The sequence below is a fragment of the Megalobrama amblycephala genome, linkage group LG22 (genome assembly GCF_018812025.1).
Source record: "Megalobrama amblycephala isolate DHTTF-2021 linkage group LG22, ASM1881202v1, whole genome shotgun sequence".
Taxonomy (NCBI): domain Eukaryota; kingdom Metazoa; phylum Chordata; class Actinopteri; order Cypriniformes; family Xenocyprididae; genus Megalobrama; species Megalobrama amblycephala.
In genome coordinates, this window is record NC_063065.1 from 8,774,135 (window position 1) to 8,797,046 (window position 22,912).

Below are 22,912 nucleotides of genomic sequence, written 5' to 3' on the forward strand. Positions count from 1 at the left end.
CGGCTCAAATTGATAGGGTAAAATTAAAGACATGTTTACAATAACACTGAGCGCGTGCATCTACACGTTATGGTAAGAGGCGTGACTTTTCCGGGCACGGTGCGCTCAGAGCTGTCGAATCACAACACAGGAACCGCTGGCACAATCAGAACTCGTTACGTATTTCTGAAGGAGGGACTTCATAGAACAAGGAAGTCATCAGCCCGTTTTTATGACAGTGGAAACAGCGGTATACAGATAAGTAAATTATGTGAAAAATACTGTGTTTTTTTACACGCGAAACATGAACACATGTTATATTGCACACTATAAACACAATCAAAGCTTCAAAAAACCACGAAAAACGGGACCTTTAAAAGTCATATTTTATTATACTTTTATGGTGCTTTGCATCCTATCTTGAGAGTCACCATTCACAGTGAATAAAATGACTAGTAAAGTTAGAATTCTTCAGAAACTCATTTGGAATGAAATAAGCGAGAATAAATGATGAGAATCAACATTTTTGGGTGAACTATTCCTTTAAAAGTTTAAATTCTGTCATCATTTTCTCACCTTTATGTTGTTCCAAACCTGTATGAGTTTCTTTCTTCTGTTGAACACAAAAGAAAATATTATAAAGAATGCTGGTAACCAGACAATTGATGGTAGCCATTGACTTCCATAGTAGGAAAAAAAAAAAAGAAAAAAAAAAAAAAAAATCAATGGAAGTCGATGGCTACCGTCAACTGTCTGGTTACCAACATTCTTCAAAATTTCTTCTTTTGTGTTCAACAGAAAAAAGAAACTCATTAAGGTTTGGAACAACATAAGGGTTAGTAAATTTGGGAGAACTATCTCTTTAAATAATGGCAGACTGATAGACCCAAGTCTGTGTGTGTGTGTGTGGGAGAGAGAGAGAGAGAGAAATACAAGCGAGTGATAGATGGAGAGGGGAGCCTGTAGTCGGTGTTGTGAGAGGGAGAGGGATCATAACAGTGTGAACTGCTGTTTCCAGGAGGATTCATGCTTTATTAAGCTGCCCTGGTCTGTCAGTCTGTGCTGTTTAGTGAGAGAGAAAGACTGAGAGAGTGAGAGAGAGAGAGAGAGAGAGAGGGGGGGGGGGGGGGGGTGAAGTTGGTTTGGTATTTATGAATCTTTTGAGGAGGGAAAAGATCAAATTTGTCCCAATAATTGAAAAATACTTTTTATCAATGTAAAATCACAATTGCAACTTAGACAATGTTGAACAATCAAAGCCTTCATGATGATATGAGAAGTCACTGGAATATTATCTGTAACACCAGTCTGTATGAAAGGCTATATCTTTAATTCAAATTATTCATCAGAAACTAATGACAAAGAATGATATGTGACCACTAGTGAAAACTGCATTAATTTTATGCATTGATTTAGTAAAATGTTTAACAAATAAGTGAAAAGTTGAAATATCTTTATAATATGTATAATAAAGCAATAAGCCCCAAGAAGCAGTGGTTTACAGTGAATTTAGAGCAGCTAAAAGACACGGCTGCTGGACGCAGAGTGCCTAAAACCACCTTAGGTGTTCTAAATTCAATGTAAACCATGACTTCACACTGATTACTGTTATATATATATATATATGTGTGTGTGTGTGTGTGTGTGTGTGTGTATATACACACATTTTTTTCAAAGAAGTCTGCTCTTATGCTGAATTTATTTGAAAAACAGAAAAAAAAACCTATTGTGAAATAATACAAATAACTGTGAATTTTCAGCATCATTACTCCAGTCTTCAGTGTCACATGATCCTTCAGAATTCATTCTAATATGCTGATTCGATGCTGATAAAATATTTCTTCTTATTATCAAATGTTAAAAACTGTTGTGCTGCCTACTATTTTTGTACAAACATTTTTTTTTCAGGATTCTTTGATGAATGAACGTTCGTAAGAACAGCATTTATTTGAAGTAGAAATATTTTGTAACATTATAAATCTCACTTTTGATCCATTTAATGCATCCTAGCTAAATAAGAGTACTAATTATTAACTTCTTTTCTAAACAAATTACATTTTTAATACATATTAAATTGTTTTTATTCTTTGTTGTCTCTCTTTTTCGCATCCACTATCTTCATGTTACTGTTTGACAGCGGATGCACCACTCTGGCCCTTTCCTCCAGGCCTCAGATAAAGACACTACTGCATTAAACCCTTTATATCTCTGTGAAGTAAAACAGACACGGTTTAATTCAAACAGCCGAAGTCTGATGTCAGATCAGTCGGGATGCTTTAAAAGACTGTAAACCCGACATGAAGCTTTCATTCAGTACAGCCTCAGCTCCCTGTCTCATCCCTGTCCTTCTCGGTCTCTCTTTTCTTTCACAGGAAATAGGTCTCTGTTTTGACATATCCAATAACTGTTGGCATATATTCCCTTGAGCAATGGGTCTGCCCGTCTCTATAAAGAAGTGTGATGTACAAGCTGTATGTGCAAAGCGAAGTTCTAAGGTCACTCCCTGCGCAGGAAAAGGTTAGCATTTGATTTTTAAAACCATTAGCCAGAATTGATTTGTAAGAATACAGAAGCCCACAGAAAAACACATCTCCTCCTGACTATTTCCTTTCCATTTCTAAGGCATGCTGAGTGATTTTCAGTGTGGTACAAAACCGAAGAGCGAACAAAAAAAAAAAAATCGTTGTGAGATCTGCTGCGTCCTTGGGTGTGTATTTTACCTGAGATACACGTGAAGTCGGGTTATTTGCACCTAAAAGTATTCAAAATCTATTCGAAAGGCACTGAAAGAGAAGGAACGCGAAAGGTTACACCATTTAAGATGATAAACTCATTCCCAGATTTTTATTTTTATGAAAATATTGGATTTATGCACTTGACCCAGCTGTGAGCACCATCCACAGCAATTTGTCCTGATTTATTCAAGACTTAAACAGGGTATAAACAAGGCTGGAGTGTTAGGTTCAGCCTGTCCACTCCGAGCCGTCTGCCAGAGCGGGAGAGGTAATATCTGAGCTCCCGAGAGATGTTTGATAGCGCTGACGGGTTGCTGGAGAGATTCATTGGTTGATATAGCGAATCCTAAACTCCAGGCGGAAAAAGTGGTAAGAACAAAAGTGGCAATACAACACAGCAAAGAGAAAAGCAGAAAAAGACTACAAAGTTACATCGAAAAACTTGTAGGCAATGTACTGTATATGGGTAATGCTTTTCTTTAAGCAGATTTTAGGTTCAAATTTTAGATGAAATCTTATGTGGGAAAGTGCTTATATTAGATTTTTTTCAATTGTTTGTCACCTTTTTGCCATACATATTTGTACTATCACAAAAGTTTCTTATCCATATGTATTCACACTTCACATGATTGTCAGCATTCTTCCAAGTTTAAACAGAACGAGTTTGTACGAATAATAAAAAATGACAATTCAATACAAAGCTGATAAGCATTCATATCAATATTAAAAATTCATGACTTTCAACATTATTACGTTCCAAAGTAGTATTCATACCAATACAAAAAAATGTGCTAATGTCAAATATCAAATATCAACAGTACATACACCACCATTAAAAAGTTTGAGGGCCCTATTTTAACGATCTAAACGCAAAGTGTAAAGCGCATGGGGCAGGTGCACTCAGGGCGTGTCCAAATCCACTTTTGCTATTTTAACGACGGAAAAACAGTCCGTGCGTTTTTGAAATGGGTTGTCCCTATTCTCTTAATGAGTAATGGGCGTAACGTTCAATAAACCAATCAGAGTGTCATCTCCCATTTCTCGCTTTAAGAGCGAGATGCGCTCGCGCCATGGCGGATTGCTATTTACATGGCGTACACGCGATGAGTCAGTTAATATATATGTGTGTGTATTGGCACGATTGTTCAACTAATTAGCCAATTTCGTTCATCATTAAGTAGTAATAGGCTGAATTGAAAATAGGTAGCCTAATTCTAATACACGCAATGACTATTCATCATTACATTTTTATATTTATGTAGCCTACACAATAATATTCTTTTACACTATAATCCTTTTGTTTTTAATATTTGGCATGTTTGTGTGATGCGCATCCCTGTGTAATAAGCAAAGTCAACGCGCACTGCCCAGAGGCGCAGTTTCTACCAACGCGCTCTAACAAAAAAATATTGCGGCATTGACTTTAGACTTTAGACCAGGTTTGAGTTGGTCTATGGCGCAGTCTATTTTCAGCTCCTTAAAATAGCAATGCTCCGGCAATGCGCCTGAACACACCTCTTTTTTAGACCATGGGTGCACTAACTGGCGCAAATGCATTTACTAATTTAAAGACATGGCGCTTAACGGGAAAACGCGAACGGCGCCGGACGCAAACTAGCAAACACACTTGCACTGCGCCTTGCGTCGCATTGCGCCGGGTGTATTATAGGGCCCTATGGTTGGTTTTAATGTTTTTGAAATAAGGAGGCGTTTACACTACACTATTTTCAACTAAAATCGGAAAACGTTTTATGCGTTTTGGCCATTCATTTAGACGACAACAACAAAAACGCTACTTTGTGAAAACGGTGACGTGTATTACGTGTTCAGTCTATAGGCGCGTAGCGTTTCTTTACAAAGTGACATCGCCAACTACTGGCCTGGCAGCATAATACAGCATTTTTACTTATTTGCACAGATCTGTGTGAACGGGGAACATTGTCGTCTGTACACAAGAAACGCAAAGGAAATCTTACTTCAAAAATACAGTAAAAATAGTAATATTACAATATATATTTACAATTTCAAATAAGGCTTTTCTATTTTAATATATTTAAAAATGTAATTTATTCCTGTGATGGCAAAGCTAAAATTTCAGCAGCCATTACTCAAGTCTTCAGTGTCACAAAATTTTATTTAGTGCTCAACATTTCGGGCCCTATCATACACCCGGCGCAATGCGATGCCTGGTGCGACGCAAGTGTTTTTTCCTAGTTTCAGCCCGACGCAGTTACCATTTTCACATCCAGCGCCCACGTTGTTTAAATAGCAAATGCACTCGTGCCCATCTGTTCGCCCATGGGTGTGCTGGTCTGAAAACAAGGTGTGTTCAGGCGCATTGCTATTTTGAGGGAATTGAAAATGACTGTGCTATTGACCAACAAAAACCTGGTCTAAAGTCAATGGCGCCATTTTTTGTTGTTGTTGGTATTTAAAGGCCGTGCTAGTAATTCTCGCCCATAGGTCTTTCCGCTTGCAAATTCCACCATGTAAATAGCGAATCCGCCATAGTAAAAGCACACCTTACTTTTAAATGGAATGGGAGATGACACTCTGATTGGTTTATTGCACATTACGCCCAAAACACACCCATTACTCATTAAGAGACTACGTACAACCCTTTTGGACCATTTTTTCTGTCGTTAAACTAGCAAAAGTGGATTGGGACACGCCCTAAGTGCATCTGCGCCATGCAAATCATGCACTTAGATTGTTAAAATAGGGCCCTTCAATTTGAAAACAGTTGCACTGCATAATATTTTTATGATATCCAGAAATCTTTTTTTTTTAACATTATTTTGATCAATTTAATGCATCCTTGCTGGCTAAAAGTATTAAAAACCTTTAAACAGTAGAGTATTCAAACAACTATTAAAAATGCATGATTGTCAATATTACTATGAATATTCATACTAATATTTTCTGCAATCTATATTCTAAGCTGCCAGAGTGGCGTGTGGCTGATCGAGCCGTAACTGAGCCCTGCTTCCTGAGGGAACGGTTTCTACAAGCCGAACGGTGGTAGCATTTGAAGGAAACAACAACAACAGACTTACAGGAAGCTGGACAGGCCTTCCTCCCAAAGGGTCATGAGAAATTGCATTATGCCTGCCTCAGTACGAGGCACAGGGGTCATGGCCCGCAGCCAGACACCAGCCACCAAACAGATGCTGCCTGTAAGAACTCTGCTCTCGCACCGGAGACCGCCGCTCCCTCAGAGGGCTTTCCGTGACAGCTTATTACAGGCCAGATGGGGGTGAGAGCCGCTGTCTGTGGGCCAGGGAGTCTGGAGCAGGGACGCTTTTCCCTCTAAGCAGTTTGCTGTACACAGTATTACATGCTTTGATGGAGAGAGAGCGCACCTGTGTAGCTGGGCTGCTTTCAGCAGAGAGTCTGTGACCCGTCGCCGCATGGTTTCACATGGAGACAGGGATCGACAGCGATGCGTTTCACTTGCATTTGAGACTAAAAATACAGAAGCACAACTGCGATTAAAAAAAAAAAAACTTAAAAAGTAAAAAAAAAAAAAAAAAAAAAACACAATAGTGTTTTCACAACTTTCAAAAAGAGGAAAAAAACAGAAGAGAGTCAGAAGAGAGAAAGATGTCAATTTTACTGTCGCTCCCATAGCTGCTGTATTAGAAACATTAACTAATTTTTTTGTAATTTGATGCAAAGGTAATATAATACAAATTATAGTGTTAAAAATGTACATACATTTAAAAAATAAATAAATAAAATAAAATATAAAAAACTTTGCAGGAGTTAGGATGCTGATGACTGTTAAAACACATCATCACAAAAGGGTCCAGTCAGGTTTATGAAATTTAAATATAATAAATACTTTAAATGGTATAAGAAATATATTAATTATCATTTTAAAAGGCCTCAAACTGGGGGATGGAAAAACAGGAATCTGACCTATTGGGACTATTAAACATTAAAAGGCTATGATTTCATAAAAAATTTGAGCGCTGCATGTTTCAAAGTAAAAACGCAGTGCTGTTGTGTGAGGTTTGAGGTTTCAGAGCAGTTCGCAATCAATGAATACTATATAATTATGATATATAGAATGCTTAATTATGACAATATTTACATGCCGTTTATATTGTAATATGTTGTAGATGGTTGCAAGAGTGCTTATTTTATCTCCCTCATCTGTGCCCACTGTTGGTGCTTTTGGCGGTGGACAGGGGTCAGCATGGGCACCCTGACTGGTCTGCGGCTATGCAGCCCCATACAGACCACACGGGCCAGCCTTCGCTCCCTAAATGCATCAATGAGCCTTGGCCACCCATGACCCTGTCGCCAGTTCACCACTGTTTCTTCCTTTGACCACTTTTAATAGATACTGACCACTGCACACTTGGAGATGCTCTGACCCAGTCTTCTAGCCATCACAATTTGGCTCGTCAACCTCATTAAATCCTTACACTTGCCCATTTTTCCTGCTTCTACTACTTTGAGGACAAAATGTTGACTTGCTGCCTAATACAAACTCGATTCCAAAAAAGTTGGGACACTGTACAAAGTGTGAATAAAAACAGAATGCAATGATGAGGAAGTTTCAAATTTCAATATTTTATTCAGAATACAACATAGATGACATATAAAATGTTTAAACTGAGAAAATGTATCATTTTAAGGGAAAAAATAAGTTGATTTTAAATTTCGTGGCATCAACACATCTCAAAAAAGTTGGGACAAGGCCATGTTTACCACTGTATGGCATCCCCTCTTCTTTTTATAACAGTCTGCAAATGTCTGGGGACTGAGGAGACAAGTTGCTCAAGTTAAGGAATAGGAATGTTGTCCCATTCTTGTCTAATACAGGCTTCTAGTTGCTCAACTGTCTTAGGTCTTCTTTGTCGCATCTTCCTCTTTATGATGCGCCAAATGTTTTCTATGGGTGAAAGATCTGGACTGCAGGCTGGCCATTTCAGTACCCGGATCCTTCTTCTACGCAGCCATGATGTTGTAATCGATGCAGTATGCGGTCTGGCATTGTCATGTTGGAAAATGCAAGGTCTTCCCTGAAAGAGACGACGTCTGGATGGGAGCACATGTTGTTCTAGAACTTGGATATACCTTTCAGCATTGATGGTGCCTTTCCAGATGTGTAAGCTGCCCATGCCACATGCACTCACGCAACCCCATACCATCAGAGATGCAGGCTTCTGAACTGAGCGCTGATAACAACTTGGATTGTCCTTGTCCTCTTGTCCCAGTTTTCCAAAAAGAACTTCAAATTTTGATTCGTCTGACCACAGAACAGTTTTCCACTTTGCCACAGTCCATTTTAAATGAGCCTAGGCCCAGAGAAAACGCCTGCGCTTCTGGATCATGTTTAGATATGGCTTCTTTTTTGACCTATAGAGTTTTAGCCGGCAACGGCGAATGGCACGGTGGATTGTGTTCACCGACAATGTTTTCTGGAAGTATTCCTGAGCCCATGTTGTGATTTCCATTACAGTAGCATTCCTGTATGTGATGCAGTGCCGTCTAAGGGCCCGAAGATCATGGGCATCCAGTATGGTTTTCCGGCCTTGACCCTTACGCACAGAGATTGTTCCAGATTCTCTGAATCTTTGGATGATATTATGCACTGTAGATGATGATAACTTCAAACTCTTTGCAATTTTTCTCTGAGAAACTCCTTTCTGATATTGCTCCACTATTTTTCGCCACAGCATTGGGGGAATTGGTGATCTTCTGCCCATCTTGACTTCTGAGAGACACTGCCACTCTGAGAGGCTCTTTTTATACCCAATCATGTTGCCAATTGACCTAATAAGTTGCAAATTGGTCCTCCAGCTGATCCTTATATTAACTTTTCCGGCCTCTTATTGCTACCTGTCCCAACTTTTTTGGAACGTGTAGCTCTCATTAAATCCAAAATGAGCCAATATTTGGCATGACATTTCAAAATGTCTCACTTTCAACATTTGATATGTTATCTATATTCTATTATGAATAAAATATAAGTTTATGAGATTTGTAAATTATTGCATTCCTTTTTTATTCAAAATTTGTACAGTGTCCCAACTTTTTTGGAATCGGGTTTGTATATCCCACCCACTAACAGGTGCCGTGATGAATCAGAGTTATTCACGTCACCTGTCAGTGGTCATAATGTTATGCCTGATTGGTGTATATACAACACACATAGAGTTTAAAGTACGCCTATAAATAATTACATAGTTATTAAATACAGTTTAAAGCACAAATATTCAAAAACCTAGTGTACATTATATCTCCTTGCATTCCACAATATTTGAAAAAACACATTATTTGATCAATTTTAATCTTTTAATGCGCTAAAGTTTTTTTTTTTTTTTTTTTTTTTAACTTGGAAGCACACATGCTTCTTGGAAAAAAATAAGCGTCAAGCCTGGCAGAGGTGCTTTTCATGGGCCTACAAGCGCAGCGGACCTACGGCCGTAGTCGTGAGCGTTTTAAAAAGGCGGCGTGCCTCGCAGACGGAGGGGGCAGCGAGCGGCGAGGAGTGCTTTCAGAACCGCTGAAGAGCATTCAGAGATGAAAATCGACTTGTGAGCTGCAATAAGGGCTGAGTGCATTGCACGGTGACTCCGGCAGCACTGATTTGGCAGGTGGCCGCGTGGTTAAGGGTGGGGGGGAGGCCTTGTATGAAATTAAAGGAGAGGGCGCGCTGGATTCTTTATATATTTTCTGTGCAGTCACTGCAGGGCAGGTTAAGCAGGGAACCGGAGTGCTTTTGCAACTGGAAGAGAAGGAGAGAGAAAAAGAGAGATGGAAAGAGGCTCGAAACCCCCTCAGGCTGTGAGGAGAGGGGGCGAACGGGCCGAGGGAAGGAATGCTGGGAGGAATGCAGGAATAATAGCAGCTTTACACCTGAAATTTTAATTTTACAGCGCAAGGTCACAGAAGGTGGGCACTCTCGTTAAGGGCTGCCGGGTCTCGCAGGAGGTATGATGGAAGTCGGGTGTCATTCGGCCCTGTTTGGTAGGCTCAAAATAGCTCTGGGAATGAGAGCCGGTTTTAATTTGCGAAACTGGGGAACTGTGTTGAAGGCAGAAGGTGAAAAAAAGATGAAATCCCGAAGGATGCTGAGTCAAACCTGAGTGAGAACTCCGTGACCTCTGAGATCTTTCCCTCACACATCTTTTCCTGTGATTACAAATTACTGAGAATGATTTGTGCGCACAGATAGCGTTTAATTACTGACTAAAATATGTCAAAAATACTGAAGATGGGACAAAAATTTGTATCATTACAATAATTAAAACGACTTTAATTCAAACATACTGTTGACAAAAATAACAAGAGAGTAATTACATCGCAACATATTACTGTAGCAATGCCCTGACAATGTATTATAAAAAATACATATATACAAAAATTTGATTATTTCAAATACTTTCAATTAACCCACTGAGATGAACTGGTGGTAAGCTGAAGCACTTTGCTAATGGGTTAATTAGCTTACCCAAATGCATCCTATACATTAAAATATTAAAATTTGCGTATTAATATGACATTACAAAATTGTGGAGCCCCACACACAAATCACGATTCTGTGGGCACGAATAAAGAATTTGTTCCCACCACAATATAATTCAATTTATTATGTACCACCACACTGTATTGATTGTTCCCTCGTAGCCATGATTTAATTATAATTAAAATGTGGCCACAAATAAAGTCATGGGAAAAAATTCTTGATTCGGAACTTCATTTGTGGCCACAATATCGATTTTTATTTCTGCATGTCATGTCCGTACACAATACTGACCAGGATATTTTCATCACAAGACAAAATGAATGACAGTCTACTCTAAAGAATTTTGAAGATTTTGCAGGAATTATAATCAGGCGCTATAGAATACTACCCATTAAAAGTCTGTTAAACCAATGGGATCACTCGGGGTCCTAAAGGAGACCCGATTCCTGGGGGGGACTTGATTTCTCACCACATCGGATCCCATTGTGGAGGACCAGAAAAAAACTAAACATGCTAATCCTTCTTTTGGGACGCATTGCAGACGTCTACAACGACACACTATACGAGATGAAACGATCGATTTTAGTGTCCCGATGCCCATTGTAGTTTACAAATCACCACAACAAAGGATCGTCAAAAGGATCGTGCCAAAATCAGACTGATATAATGTAGTCTGAACCCAGCATTTAACTGGTTCATGAATTTTTTTTGTTTGTTTTTTTTGCAAAAATACTGCGCGCATAGTGAATTTACCCCTTAATGTTTAAACATTAATCAACAGTAAACTGGAATTACAACATTAATGTTTAACATATGTAAACAAAAACATCTCTAATCTGCTCCAAGTTAAATGTTAAACAGCTTTGAGAAAATAGGGACCGTTTCATAGCAAAACAAACCGAGATGAGAGCAATCGAGAGAGAATATTAACATCCCATTAAAATCAAATTGTATCTCTTTTCATGCAGTCAGAAACAATGCTGAATTAATGTTTTTTTCCCTTCTTTTCCACAGGCAAGGAGAGTAGACGAGGTGCCAAACGGAGTGATTAAATGATATTGCGTCTCTTTAGTTCTCTTGGCAGATACCTGCCCTCGGGCTTTGATTAGCTCTTTGTCTTACAGCGGAAAATCTACAGCAAACCGAATGGATATGACTGTGAATTTACAGCCATGGTGGAGGGAAATAACTCTGTCTTTGTTTGGATGGAAAAGCTGGTTTATTTCCTGTAGTATAACACATAGTCAGGTGAACAGAATGAAGAGGTGCGGGCAAAGAGAAATTGTAAAACGCAGGGTCACGTACATCACCTCTGGGCTTAATTCATGTGACAGACTTTCACAGCCAGATTGTGTGTAACGACTTTGATGAAGAAACATCATGTCGGTGTACCTCACCCGAAAGAAAAAAAAAACAAAAAACAGCGTGATCATGTTCAGGCAGAATGTACTGAAAGTACAATAGAAAGTATATTACGAAATAGCCAGTTATGGTTTAAGGTGTTCTTGACTGATTTGAGAGCCTTAAAATTAACATATGTGAGGAATAGTTCAACCAAAAATAAAATCATTTACTCTCATGTCATTCCAAAACCATTTTTTCCCTTTCTTCTGGACATATTAAAAATAAAAAATAATGGTTGATGGGAAGATTCTAGTGAATAATAATTCAAATGTTGGTCTGTTTTGTCATTTCAGGAGTTTCAGGAGATCTGGTATTAACCCTTAAATGCATACCTCGGGTCTTTAGTGACCCGGGACGTCATTCACTACCCTCCTTCCTCATTCATTTTTTAAAGTTATACATCAAACTTCTTGGTATTCCTCAATCAAATCATTATAAAGAATATAACAAGAAAAAAAATCATAAAATTATAAAAGAATGCCTATTTTTGTATTCATTTTTTGTAAAAATTGTATAGGGTCACAAACGACCCGAGGTGTGTATGAGTGTACGTATATTTTTTCTGCACAACAATAATTGAATCTTAGATGACGGAATAAGTGCAATTCACATTTATTCCACAAGGTGGCAATGTCTGATACACAATGCTGAAGTGAAAACTCATTTAGACAGAAAACGAAATAATAAGAGAAACATGAAATGGCTCAGCGATTTACTGCAGAGCAAGTACTGAACGCAATCAAATATGACTGTAACTCTTACTGGATAGATCTGGTGAAGCTGTTAGCGATCAAAATATTGATTTTGAAGATGCTGAAAATTATATAGTTTTGAAAATATGTTTGAGATCGCGAATGGGCTCATATTCGCGACCTCAAACATAAAACTAGCCTTTTATTTGCTGAATTTACTGGGAAATGAGCTCTGACGAGGACAGTGATGATGGCATAAAACATCTGCTCAAACTGAGCCTTTTCAAACTCCAAAAGGTAACAAAATATGATTTATTTTATTCTTCTGTAATTGTTACTCTAATATCAGAAGAGTTTTATATTATCACGACAGGTAGAGATCCTTCCGTGTTAGATATAGATCCGGGTCGATAAAGACCCGAATATGTAAGAATGGTTGGCGAAACAGTTTGCATTTAAGGGTTAAGCACACAAGCAATATGGGCAACTTTTATAATTTCACAGTGCTTTTTTTAGCATTTTTGCCCCAATTCACATTCTCCTTATGGTGAATAGTAGCATGAACATTCTACAAAACATCTAATTTTGTGTTCGCGGAAGCAAGAATATCATACAGGTGCACTGTAAAAAGTAATACACTCTAGCTACTCAATAAAATTGTGGCAAAATATTACAAGCAATGTAATTAATTAAATTCAAAATAAGAATTGAGTTAGAATTAATCAAATTAATTCCTCAAAATAAAAAAATTACAAACTGCCCAACCAAATGAAACACTGATCACCATAATGGTGACCAAAATTTTCAATAAAATCAACATCAACATCTAAAACTCCATTAATTCTTGCGTTTCTCTTTCCTTCAGTGATTCTGCTTGTTATCATCAGGTGTCTTCAGTGTTGGCAATAAAAAATCAAGAGTTCTTAATTCATCTTTGACGTCTGTCTGTTATTCAGAAATTTTGTTTAAATTTGACTTAAATTTGACTTGTTTTAAATGGTTGACTTTTAAGGAATTAATTTGATTAATTCTAACTCAATTCTATTTGTTGAATTTAATTAATAATATTGCTTGTAATCTGTTTCCAAAATTTTGCGTAGTAGATATAGCATATTACTATATCTACTACATTTAAGGGTTAAGCACACAAGCAATATGGGCAACTTTTATGATTTCACAGTGCTTTTTTTAGTATTTTTGCCCCAATTCACATTCTCCTTATGGTGAATAGTAGCATGAACATTCTACAAAACATCTAATTTTGTGTTCGCGGAAGCAAGAATATCATACAGGTGCACTGTAAAAAGTAATACACTCTAGCTACTCAATAAAATTGTGGCAAAATATTACAAGCAATGTAATTAATTAAATTCAAAATAAGAATTAAGTTAGAATTAATCAAATTAATTCCTCAAAATTAAAAAATTACAAACTGCCCAACAAAATGAAACACTGATCAACATAATGGTGACCAAAAATTTTCTATAAAATCAACATCAACATCTAAAACTCCATTAATTCTTGCGTTTCTCTTTCCTTCAGTGATTCTGCTTGTTATCATCAGGTGTCTTCAGTGTTGGCAATAAAAAATCAAGAGTTCTTAATTCATCTTTGACGTCTGTCTATTATTCAGAAATTTTGTTTAAATTTGACTTAAATTTGACTTGTTTTAAATGGTTGACATTTAAGGAATTAATTTGATTAATTCTAACTCAATTCTATTTGTTGAATTTAATTAATAATATTGCTTGTAATCTGTTGCCAAAATTTTGCGTAGTAGATATAGATATAGCATATTACTTTTTACAGTGTGTGGAATAGGGCTGCACGATATATCGCATGAGATTGTCACGCGCATTTCGTCAGTAAAGCTGGTTCCCTGATTACCACTAAATCGCCATCACCTGCTTTCAAATGGAGCGGCATTTAATAGACAGAGCCGTAGTTCACTGAAAAGCCACGCAATATCGTGTTCATTATCGAAGGCGATTCATCTGCGATATGAACGCGATATTGCGTGGCTTTTCAGTGATCTACGGTTCTTTCTATTAAATGCCGCTCCATTTGAAAGCAAGTAATGGCGATTTAGCGGTAATCAGGGAACCGGCTTTACTGACGAAATGCGCGTGACAATCTCATGCGATATATCGTGCAGCTGACATGAGGGTGAGTAAATGATGACAGCATTTTCATTTTCCTTTAATATAAGGGGGTTTAAAATTATTATAAGAACTTATTGACCAGTATAAAGTGTCTTGGGAAGTTTCATGCTGGTTTTGGTTTTGTTGGTTTATCAATGGTAACAAGCTTAATCAACTTGTGCCAGACATCTGAAACCAGACCATACTAAAATGTAAGCTGGTCTAAACCGGTCTAACCAGGTTTTGTTCAGCAAGAATGGCAAAAAATCTAAATGAAACAGTTTTCATGTCACATTCTTGACCATGACAGGTACTGTTTCAGGCTTTCGAGATTTAAAGACAAAAAAAAAAACCCCACATCTTTCATATGCGGAAACAGAAGAACAACCAGATGTTTTCATTTATAGCTTTTAACAGCATGTTATTCTGTTTTACAACTATGCATCAGAAATTCAAACAAAGCTTATGATATCACAAATAAAGTTCTCGACGGTGCAGAGATGCAATCTTTTTCTATCAAGTACATCAGTTGACAGGATGTTATTCCGCTTTTCACAGTTGCTGAGGGTGTAATCATAAGCAAAACTATAAACAATACGCTGCTTTTTTCTTCTGTAATAGGCACCATGCCCTGGTGTGAAACCCAAAAACAACAACAACAAAAATCCCACCTTAATCTCAACGGGCCAAGAACACAAACGCTGCATTTGATTCGAATAATGGAGTTATGTGCTTGAATGAAAATTGTTTACGAACCGCAAAAGAGATTATTTGTGGATTATTAAATTCAGCTAATTCTTCAGTTGAATATGATGTGATGGAAAAGTGTTATTAAAATGCTTTGACAGAACCAATGTTACGGTAAGTGGATACGCACTGATGCAGGTTCGGCAAAGTTGACAGCGTCTCATCAGCCATTCATAAGAGCTGAAAAGCGCTCTGATTCGGAACGGTACGCATAGGAATGCACGTGTGACCGCACATGAATCTATACCTTATTAAAGAGGCCAAATCTAAATCTGCATCACATCAAAATCTATGGACCTGTGAAAGTCATGTTGTAGGTTTGGACCAGCCTACACACCTAGACTACAGCCTAAACTGATATTTGGACACATCCAGTTCATGCCCATATCAGTATGATAGTTGAGCTCAAGCTCAAACAAGCTTCCGATCCAAAACCACATTAAAATCCCAATTGAGTTTCAAGTCACCATTTACAAATTGTAGCTCTGTTCCAAAACCTAGCAAGCTGTGTGACTTCTAAAGTAGCATTATAACCATCATGTGACCAATAAGCAGCTCAAATATACAAAAATATAGGTGCTAGCACTCATCACAGAATCAACCAACTTTAATATTGGTGAATAAGGTGACAATATAGATTTGTATTTATCCACAGATCCACAGAACATGTCTAGATCCAAAATATAAAACACAAAATGCACAAAACTGTGAGTGCAACATCTTTCCCAGCAGGCCTCATGCTCATGGTTTCCTAACACGCTTTCTCTCCCTGCTGAGTGACAGCAGACTTCAAATACCTCAGGGTACCAAACATCATCTGGCATAATAATCAACAATTATAGACAGAAAAAAACCCACAAAACAAACCATTTGTACAATGTCATGTTTTTGGACATGGATAATGCTAATAATATTTTTTAGAAGTGGTACCGCCAAATACACATATACGTTGCTATAAAATAAGACCCTAAAAGCATCTGCTGCCATACCTCACAGCTGACGCCATCTCTGCATGGTGACTGTGTACAGTGGCTGTTGAATGTTGTATTTACCTGCCCACAGGCGAGCCCCATTCCCCTCTCCCCATTCCATGAGGACATGATAGATTCAGCTCCAGGGCATCAGCGCCAGACTCCTGTGAGATGGATGCAGAAGCCTCAAATTATTTAAAAGTATAAATTCAATGCATTTCCAGCTTTGAATCACAATCAAGCTGTGGATGTTCATTTGCAAACCTTTTATATGCTACATACACAAAAACTAAAAATGAATTGCACACACTGTCTGCATTATTTTAGCAGCTGGTTGACTGAAGAAATCATGCAAATGAGCTAACCCAGCAAACACGGACCCAAAAAATATTTTGCACATCTCTCAGGCCTGTTCTAGTGCTCGATTGTGTAGAATTCAGCATTCAACGATTCAGTTAGAATTCAGTGTCTTCTGGTGTACTTTACAGAAACTGTGGCGCATTACTCCATCTCAGTTTTAGATGATTGGTGAATTACAAGCAGGTCTTTGAGTGGAAATTTGAGAACTTTAAAAGGATAGTTCACCCCATTTTCTTTTTTGTTGGGGTTGTTTTGGGCCCATAGACTTTCATTGTATGGACAAAAAGAGTTAAAAATTCTCCATCTGTATATAAGAAAGCAAGGTTTGAGACAACATTTTGAGACTGTGTAAAAAATGACAGAATTTTTGGGTGAGCTACCCTTCAAGTCACATGGTTCTGATCTACTGGGCCTGATGTATCCACTGTAGGAGGGCTTTGTTGTGTTCATGGATGCCAAACCAATCTGTAAAAACTATAATGAAACATTAAAGTGATAGTTCTCCCAAAAAAATAACAATTTTTATCATAATTTACTTACCCTCAAGTTGTTCAAAACCTGTATGACGGTAGCCATTGACTTCCATGGTATTTTTTTCCTACTATGGAAGTTAGTGGCTACCGTCTGGTTACTGATATTCTTCAAAATGTCTTCTTTTGTTGTTCAACAAAAAAAATAAATAAATAAACTCATACAGGTTTGAAACAACTTGAGGGTGAGTAAATGATGACAGAATTTTCATTTTTGGGTGAACTATCCCTTTTAAATGATTAGTTCACTTCAGAATTAAAATGTCCTGATAATTTACTCACCCCCATGTCATCCACGATGTCTTTCTGTCTTCAGTCGAAAAGAAATTAAGGTTTTTGAGAAAAACATTCCAGGACTTTTCTCCATATAGTGGACTTCACTGGGTAGTACAATGGGTTGAAGGTCCAAATTTTTCAGTGCAGCTTCAAAGGGCTCTACATGATCCCAGCCGAGGAATAAGGGTCTAGCAAAACAATCAGTCAAAAGTATATACATTTTTATTTTATTTTTTTTTAGAAAATGACCAATCGTTTTGCTAGATAAGACCCTTATTCCTTGGCTGGGATCGTGTAGAGCCCTTTGAAGCTGCACTGAAAAATTTGGACCTTCAACCCATTGTACCCCAGTGAAGTCCACTATATGGAGAAAAATCCTGGAATGAAAGAAGAAAGACATAAACATCTTGCATGACATGGGGGTGAGTAAATTATCAGGAAATTTTAAATTCTGAAGTTAACTAATCCTTTAAGAACCAATTTACACACCCAACAGAGGGAGAAAAAAAAATTCTTCAATGCACTTTAGGTACAGCAAAGCTTTTCTTTTAAATAACCTTTATTTTAAGTGTACAGAGCATAACTAATCACATATACAGTCCTTCCACAATGTACTTTCAAATAATCTTTCCATGCAATCTAAGTCTATTCACCATGCAACAGCAAAGCCAAACACAAAAGACGCACACGCACAAGCTAATAAAGAGTATAACTAAAAAACAAACAATTTTATTGTTTATCAGACTCAAGCAGATGCAAACAATGAGCGAAGCAAATCAACGCTGACTGAGACATTGGCTCTAAAATAGATGAGAGTGGTGATAAGTGTTCCACACGGATGCACGAGAGACGAGCGAGCGGGCGGCGGGCGGCACGCAGACCGGGGTGGGGTGCGTAGCCGAGCCGAGTTTGACAGGCAATTACAGATCCACGGGGGCTTTAAACCACATCACATGGGGGATTTAAACAATTACAAAAAGCTCTACAAACCTGCCACAGTGACTCCATCTGTAGATTTATGATTTTCCACAGACTGACAGCCATTAAAGGGGGAAAAGAATAAGCATTTTAGCCTTACAAAGTGCAGAGGACCATGAGGTGGGGTGATGCCATTTATCACTGTCAGCCGAGGGAACGGGACAAACCTGCCGCCCTTACAGGATTAGGCCCTAGATTTCATGGTCAATTAGGACCAAATACAGGTACAAAATGGACACAATGTGCCATGATCCCAAAGCCAATTATCAATAATGTTTAATTTCACCCTGTTTCTTTTAAGCCCTTTATAGAGAGAGGAATGGGAGGAGGAGGAGGAGGAGGAGGAGGAGGAGGGGGCAGGCTTTCCTTTTCGCCCTCCCGTCCAACAAAAGGGGTGACACGCACACAGTGAATTAAGTGCTATCATCTCTCATCACGATAAGCTGCTTTCAGAGAGAGAGGCCAGCAAGACGACTGTTTGATATTGCAGGCTTAGCACTGAGAGAGAAGGGTTTAAAATAGATTTCAAATAAGCCAAAGGAAGCAAAAAACAACAACAAAACCGCTAAGAGCAGTTTTCTGGAGCACCGAGATCTCTCTTTTCTAGCTGTATGAATTGTGAAATACAAGTGTCTGTTCATGGAGAAATAAAGCCTTTGCATTCATAACTAGGAAAGAAAGTCGCAGACACAATGCCAAGGTGTCTGGATGGTTGCCAGGGCATTGGTATGTGGTTGCTAAGGTATTTAAAAGAGTCCACAGGGAAGTCTCTATATTCTGGTCTCTAGATTCAATGTAAGGAAGGAGCATTTAGAACAATTGATTCAGAACCTGTTGCATTTTTTCTCTTAGATCAGCTACTTATACTGTATATGAACACTCTCAGATCTGCCAAGACAACTAGGTGGTCCAATTTCAAGCATGTTTTGGACTCAGCGTAAAACAAACACACAATATCCCCAAAATGAGCCTCTTCCTTTGAAAATGACTCTTCAGGCTATATTGTTTTCCAGGCGCAGCCTTGATATCTGCTCGAACTGATAATTAAAAAAAAGGTGATTAACAGAAAGAAATTGACAATAAGCCCACATTGCTTTTGCACATCTATCATCAGTGCATCTATAAGTGTTATCACAGAACATTCTGACCAATAAAGCACTATGTTATATATCAAAATATCATCTTATCAACTGATATCATCGGTCACAGTACTTTTTTGTGAGAATTTTAGGGGCATGCTCTACACAAAAAGAAGATCTGGATCAAACCTGACGCTGTCTTTGACAAGGATTATCAACTCTAAAGCTGATAAGGACCACATTACCCATCGCTGTCATACTCCTTGGATCAGAACGTCTAGTTTGATCTCAGGGGTATTAGAGAGGAGCATAAGTGGAATAGGAACAGACTGTCTGGTGAAAAAAATATGCACTCAAAAGTTGAGAGGAACGGCAACAAAAGATAAACGGATGTTATAGATGTCCAGTCTAGTCTCATTAAATTTACTCACTACCAACTTAAGTAAACGGACTAGTATACAATTTTCATTTGTAGCCACATGACAGAAGTTAGTTGAATTTGTTTCCTAGTCTTTCATAGGATGTCATCATAGAATGACACTATGCTAAAAGTGCTATAAGCAACTTTTTTTGGGATACCATGCATAAAATGTCCCTACTCTCTGACAGATATCACTGAAATAGGTGTCCTGAGAAAACACATATCTCTGGGCTTTGTAAAAAAAAAAAAAAGTCAAGAGTGGAAGCTAAATTGCTTACAGCAACTTTAAGTTACAGAAAAAGGGTCTCCTAGAAACAGGGATGTGCACCATTCAGAACTGAACTGGGAATGCCTTTGCAATTCCAATTCACTTACTGAAATTACACTGATTTTAAATTGAGATAACAAACAGGGAGGAGAATTGAATGTAAGGAAGTTGAATAAAAATGAATTGAAACTTTAAATGTTGACTTGAAAAAGCCCCTTCAAAAGCTTTCTGAAAAAATTACAAATCTGTGACATTTTAAGGTTTATAGGCCTTACAGTAAGAACAACAGACAGACAGAATGATATAAAGAACAACAGATTGGCAGAATGATATATAAAACAACAGACGGACAGAATGATATATAGAACAACAGACGGACAGAATGATAGATAGAACAGACGGACAGAATGATAGATAGAACAACAGACGGACAGAATGATAGATAGAACAACAGACGGACAGAATGATAGATAGAACAACAGATAGATATAATGATATATAGAATAACAGACAGATAGAATGATATATAGAACAACAGACAGATATAATGATATATAGAACAACAGACGGACAGAATGATATATAGAACAACAGACGGACAGAATGATAGATAGAACAACAGACGGACAGAATGATAGATAGAACAACAGACAGATATAATGATATATAGAACAACAGACGGACAGAATGATACATAGAACAACAGACGGACAGAATGATAGATAGAACAACAGACGGACAGAATGATAGATAGAACAACAGAGAGAATGAAAGATAAAACAACAGACAGATAGAATGATATATAGAACAACAGACAGATATAATGATATATAGAACAACAGACGGACAGAATGATATATAGAACAACAGACGGACAGAATGATATATAGAACAACAGACGGACAGAATGATAGATAGAACAACAGACAGATAGAATGATATATAGAACAACAGACAGATATAATGATATATAGAACAACAGACGGACAGAATGATAGATAGAACAACAGACAGATAGAATGATATATAAAACAACAGACGGACAGAATGATATATAGAACAACAGACGGACAGAATGATAGATAGAACAGACGGACAGAATGATAGATAGAACAACAGACGGACAGAATGATAGATAGAACAACAGATAGATATAATGATATATAGAATAACAGACAGATAGAATGATATATAGAACAACAGACGGACAGAATGATAGATAGAACAACAGACGGACAGAATGATATATAGAACAACAGACGGACAGAATGATAGATAGAACAACAGACGGACAGAATGATAGATAGAACAACAGAGAGAATAAAACAACAGACAGATAGATAAAACAACAGACAGATAGAATGATATATAGAACAACAGACGGACAGAATGATATATAGAACAACAGACGGACAGAATGATATATAGAACAACAGACGGACAGAATGATAGATAGAACAACAGACAGATAGAATGATATATAGAACAACAGACAGATATAATGATATATAGAACAACAGACGGACAGAATGATAGATATAACAACAGACAGATAGAATGATATATAAAACAACAGACGGACAGAATGATATATAGAACAACAGACGGACAGAATGATAGATAGAACAACAGACGGACAGAATGATAGATAGAACAACAGATAGATATAATGATATATAGAATAACAGACAGATAGAATGATATATAGAACAACAGACGGACAGAATGATAGATAGAACAACAGACGGACAGAATGATAGATAGAACAACAGATGGACAGAATGATAGATAGAACAACAGAGAGAATGATAGATAAAACAACAGACAGATAGAATGATATATAGAACAACAGACAGATATAATGATATAGAACAACAGACGGACAGAATGATATATAGAACAACAGACGGACAGAATGATATATAGAACAACAGACGGACAGAATGATAGATAGAACAACAGACAGATAGAATGATATATAGAACAACAGACAGATATAATGATATATAGAACAACAGACAGATATAATGATATATAGAACAACAGACGGACAGAATGATATATAGAACAACAGACAGATAGAATGATATATAGAACAACAGACGGACAGAATGATATATAGAACAACAGACGGACAGAATGATAGATAGAACAACAGACAGATAGAATGATATATAGAACAACAGACAGATATAATGATATATAGAACAACAGACAGATATAATGATATATAGAACAACAGACGGACAGAATGATATATAGAACAACAGACAGATAGAATGATATATAGAACAACAGACGGACAGAATGATATATAGAACAACAGACGGACAGAATGATAGATAGAACAACAGACAGATAGAATGATATATAAAACAACAGACGGACAGAATGATATATAGAATAACAGACGGACAGAATGATAGATAGAACAACAGACAGATAGAATGATATATAGAACAACAGACGGACAGAATGATATATAGAACAACAGACGGACAGAATGATAGATAGAACAACAGACAGATAGAATGATATATAAAACAACAGACGGACAGAATGATATATAGAACAACAGACGGACAGAATGATAGATAGAACAACAGACAGATAGAATGATATATAAAACAACAGACGGACAGAATGATATATAGAACAACAGACGGACAGAATGATAGATAGAACAACAGACAGATAGAATGATATATAAAACAACAGACGGACAGAATGATATATAGAACAACAGACGGACAGAATGATAGATAGAACAGACGGACAGAATGATAGATAGAACAACAGACGGACAGAATGATAGATAGAACAACAGATAGATATAATGATATATAGA

The 22,912-nt window shown here is 37.4% G+C and overlaps 1 protein-coding gene across 1 annotated transcript in view; it reads right to left on the reverse strand.

Moving 5' to 3' along the window:
• Nucleotides 1-22,912, reverse strand: part of dpyda.1 (dihydropyrimidine dehydrogenase a, tandem duplicate 1) — a 236,397-nt gene that overhangs the window by 60,552 nt on the left and 152,933 nt on the right. The window contains 2 exon segments of the mRNA XM_048175396.1: nt 16,234-16,268; nt 16,271-16,316. Coding sequence (XP_048031353.1) covers nt 16,234-16,268; nt 16,271-16,316 — 81 coding nt within the window.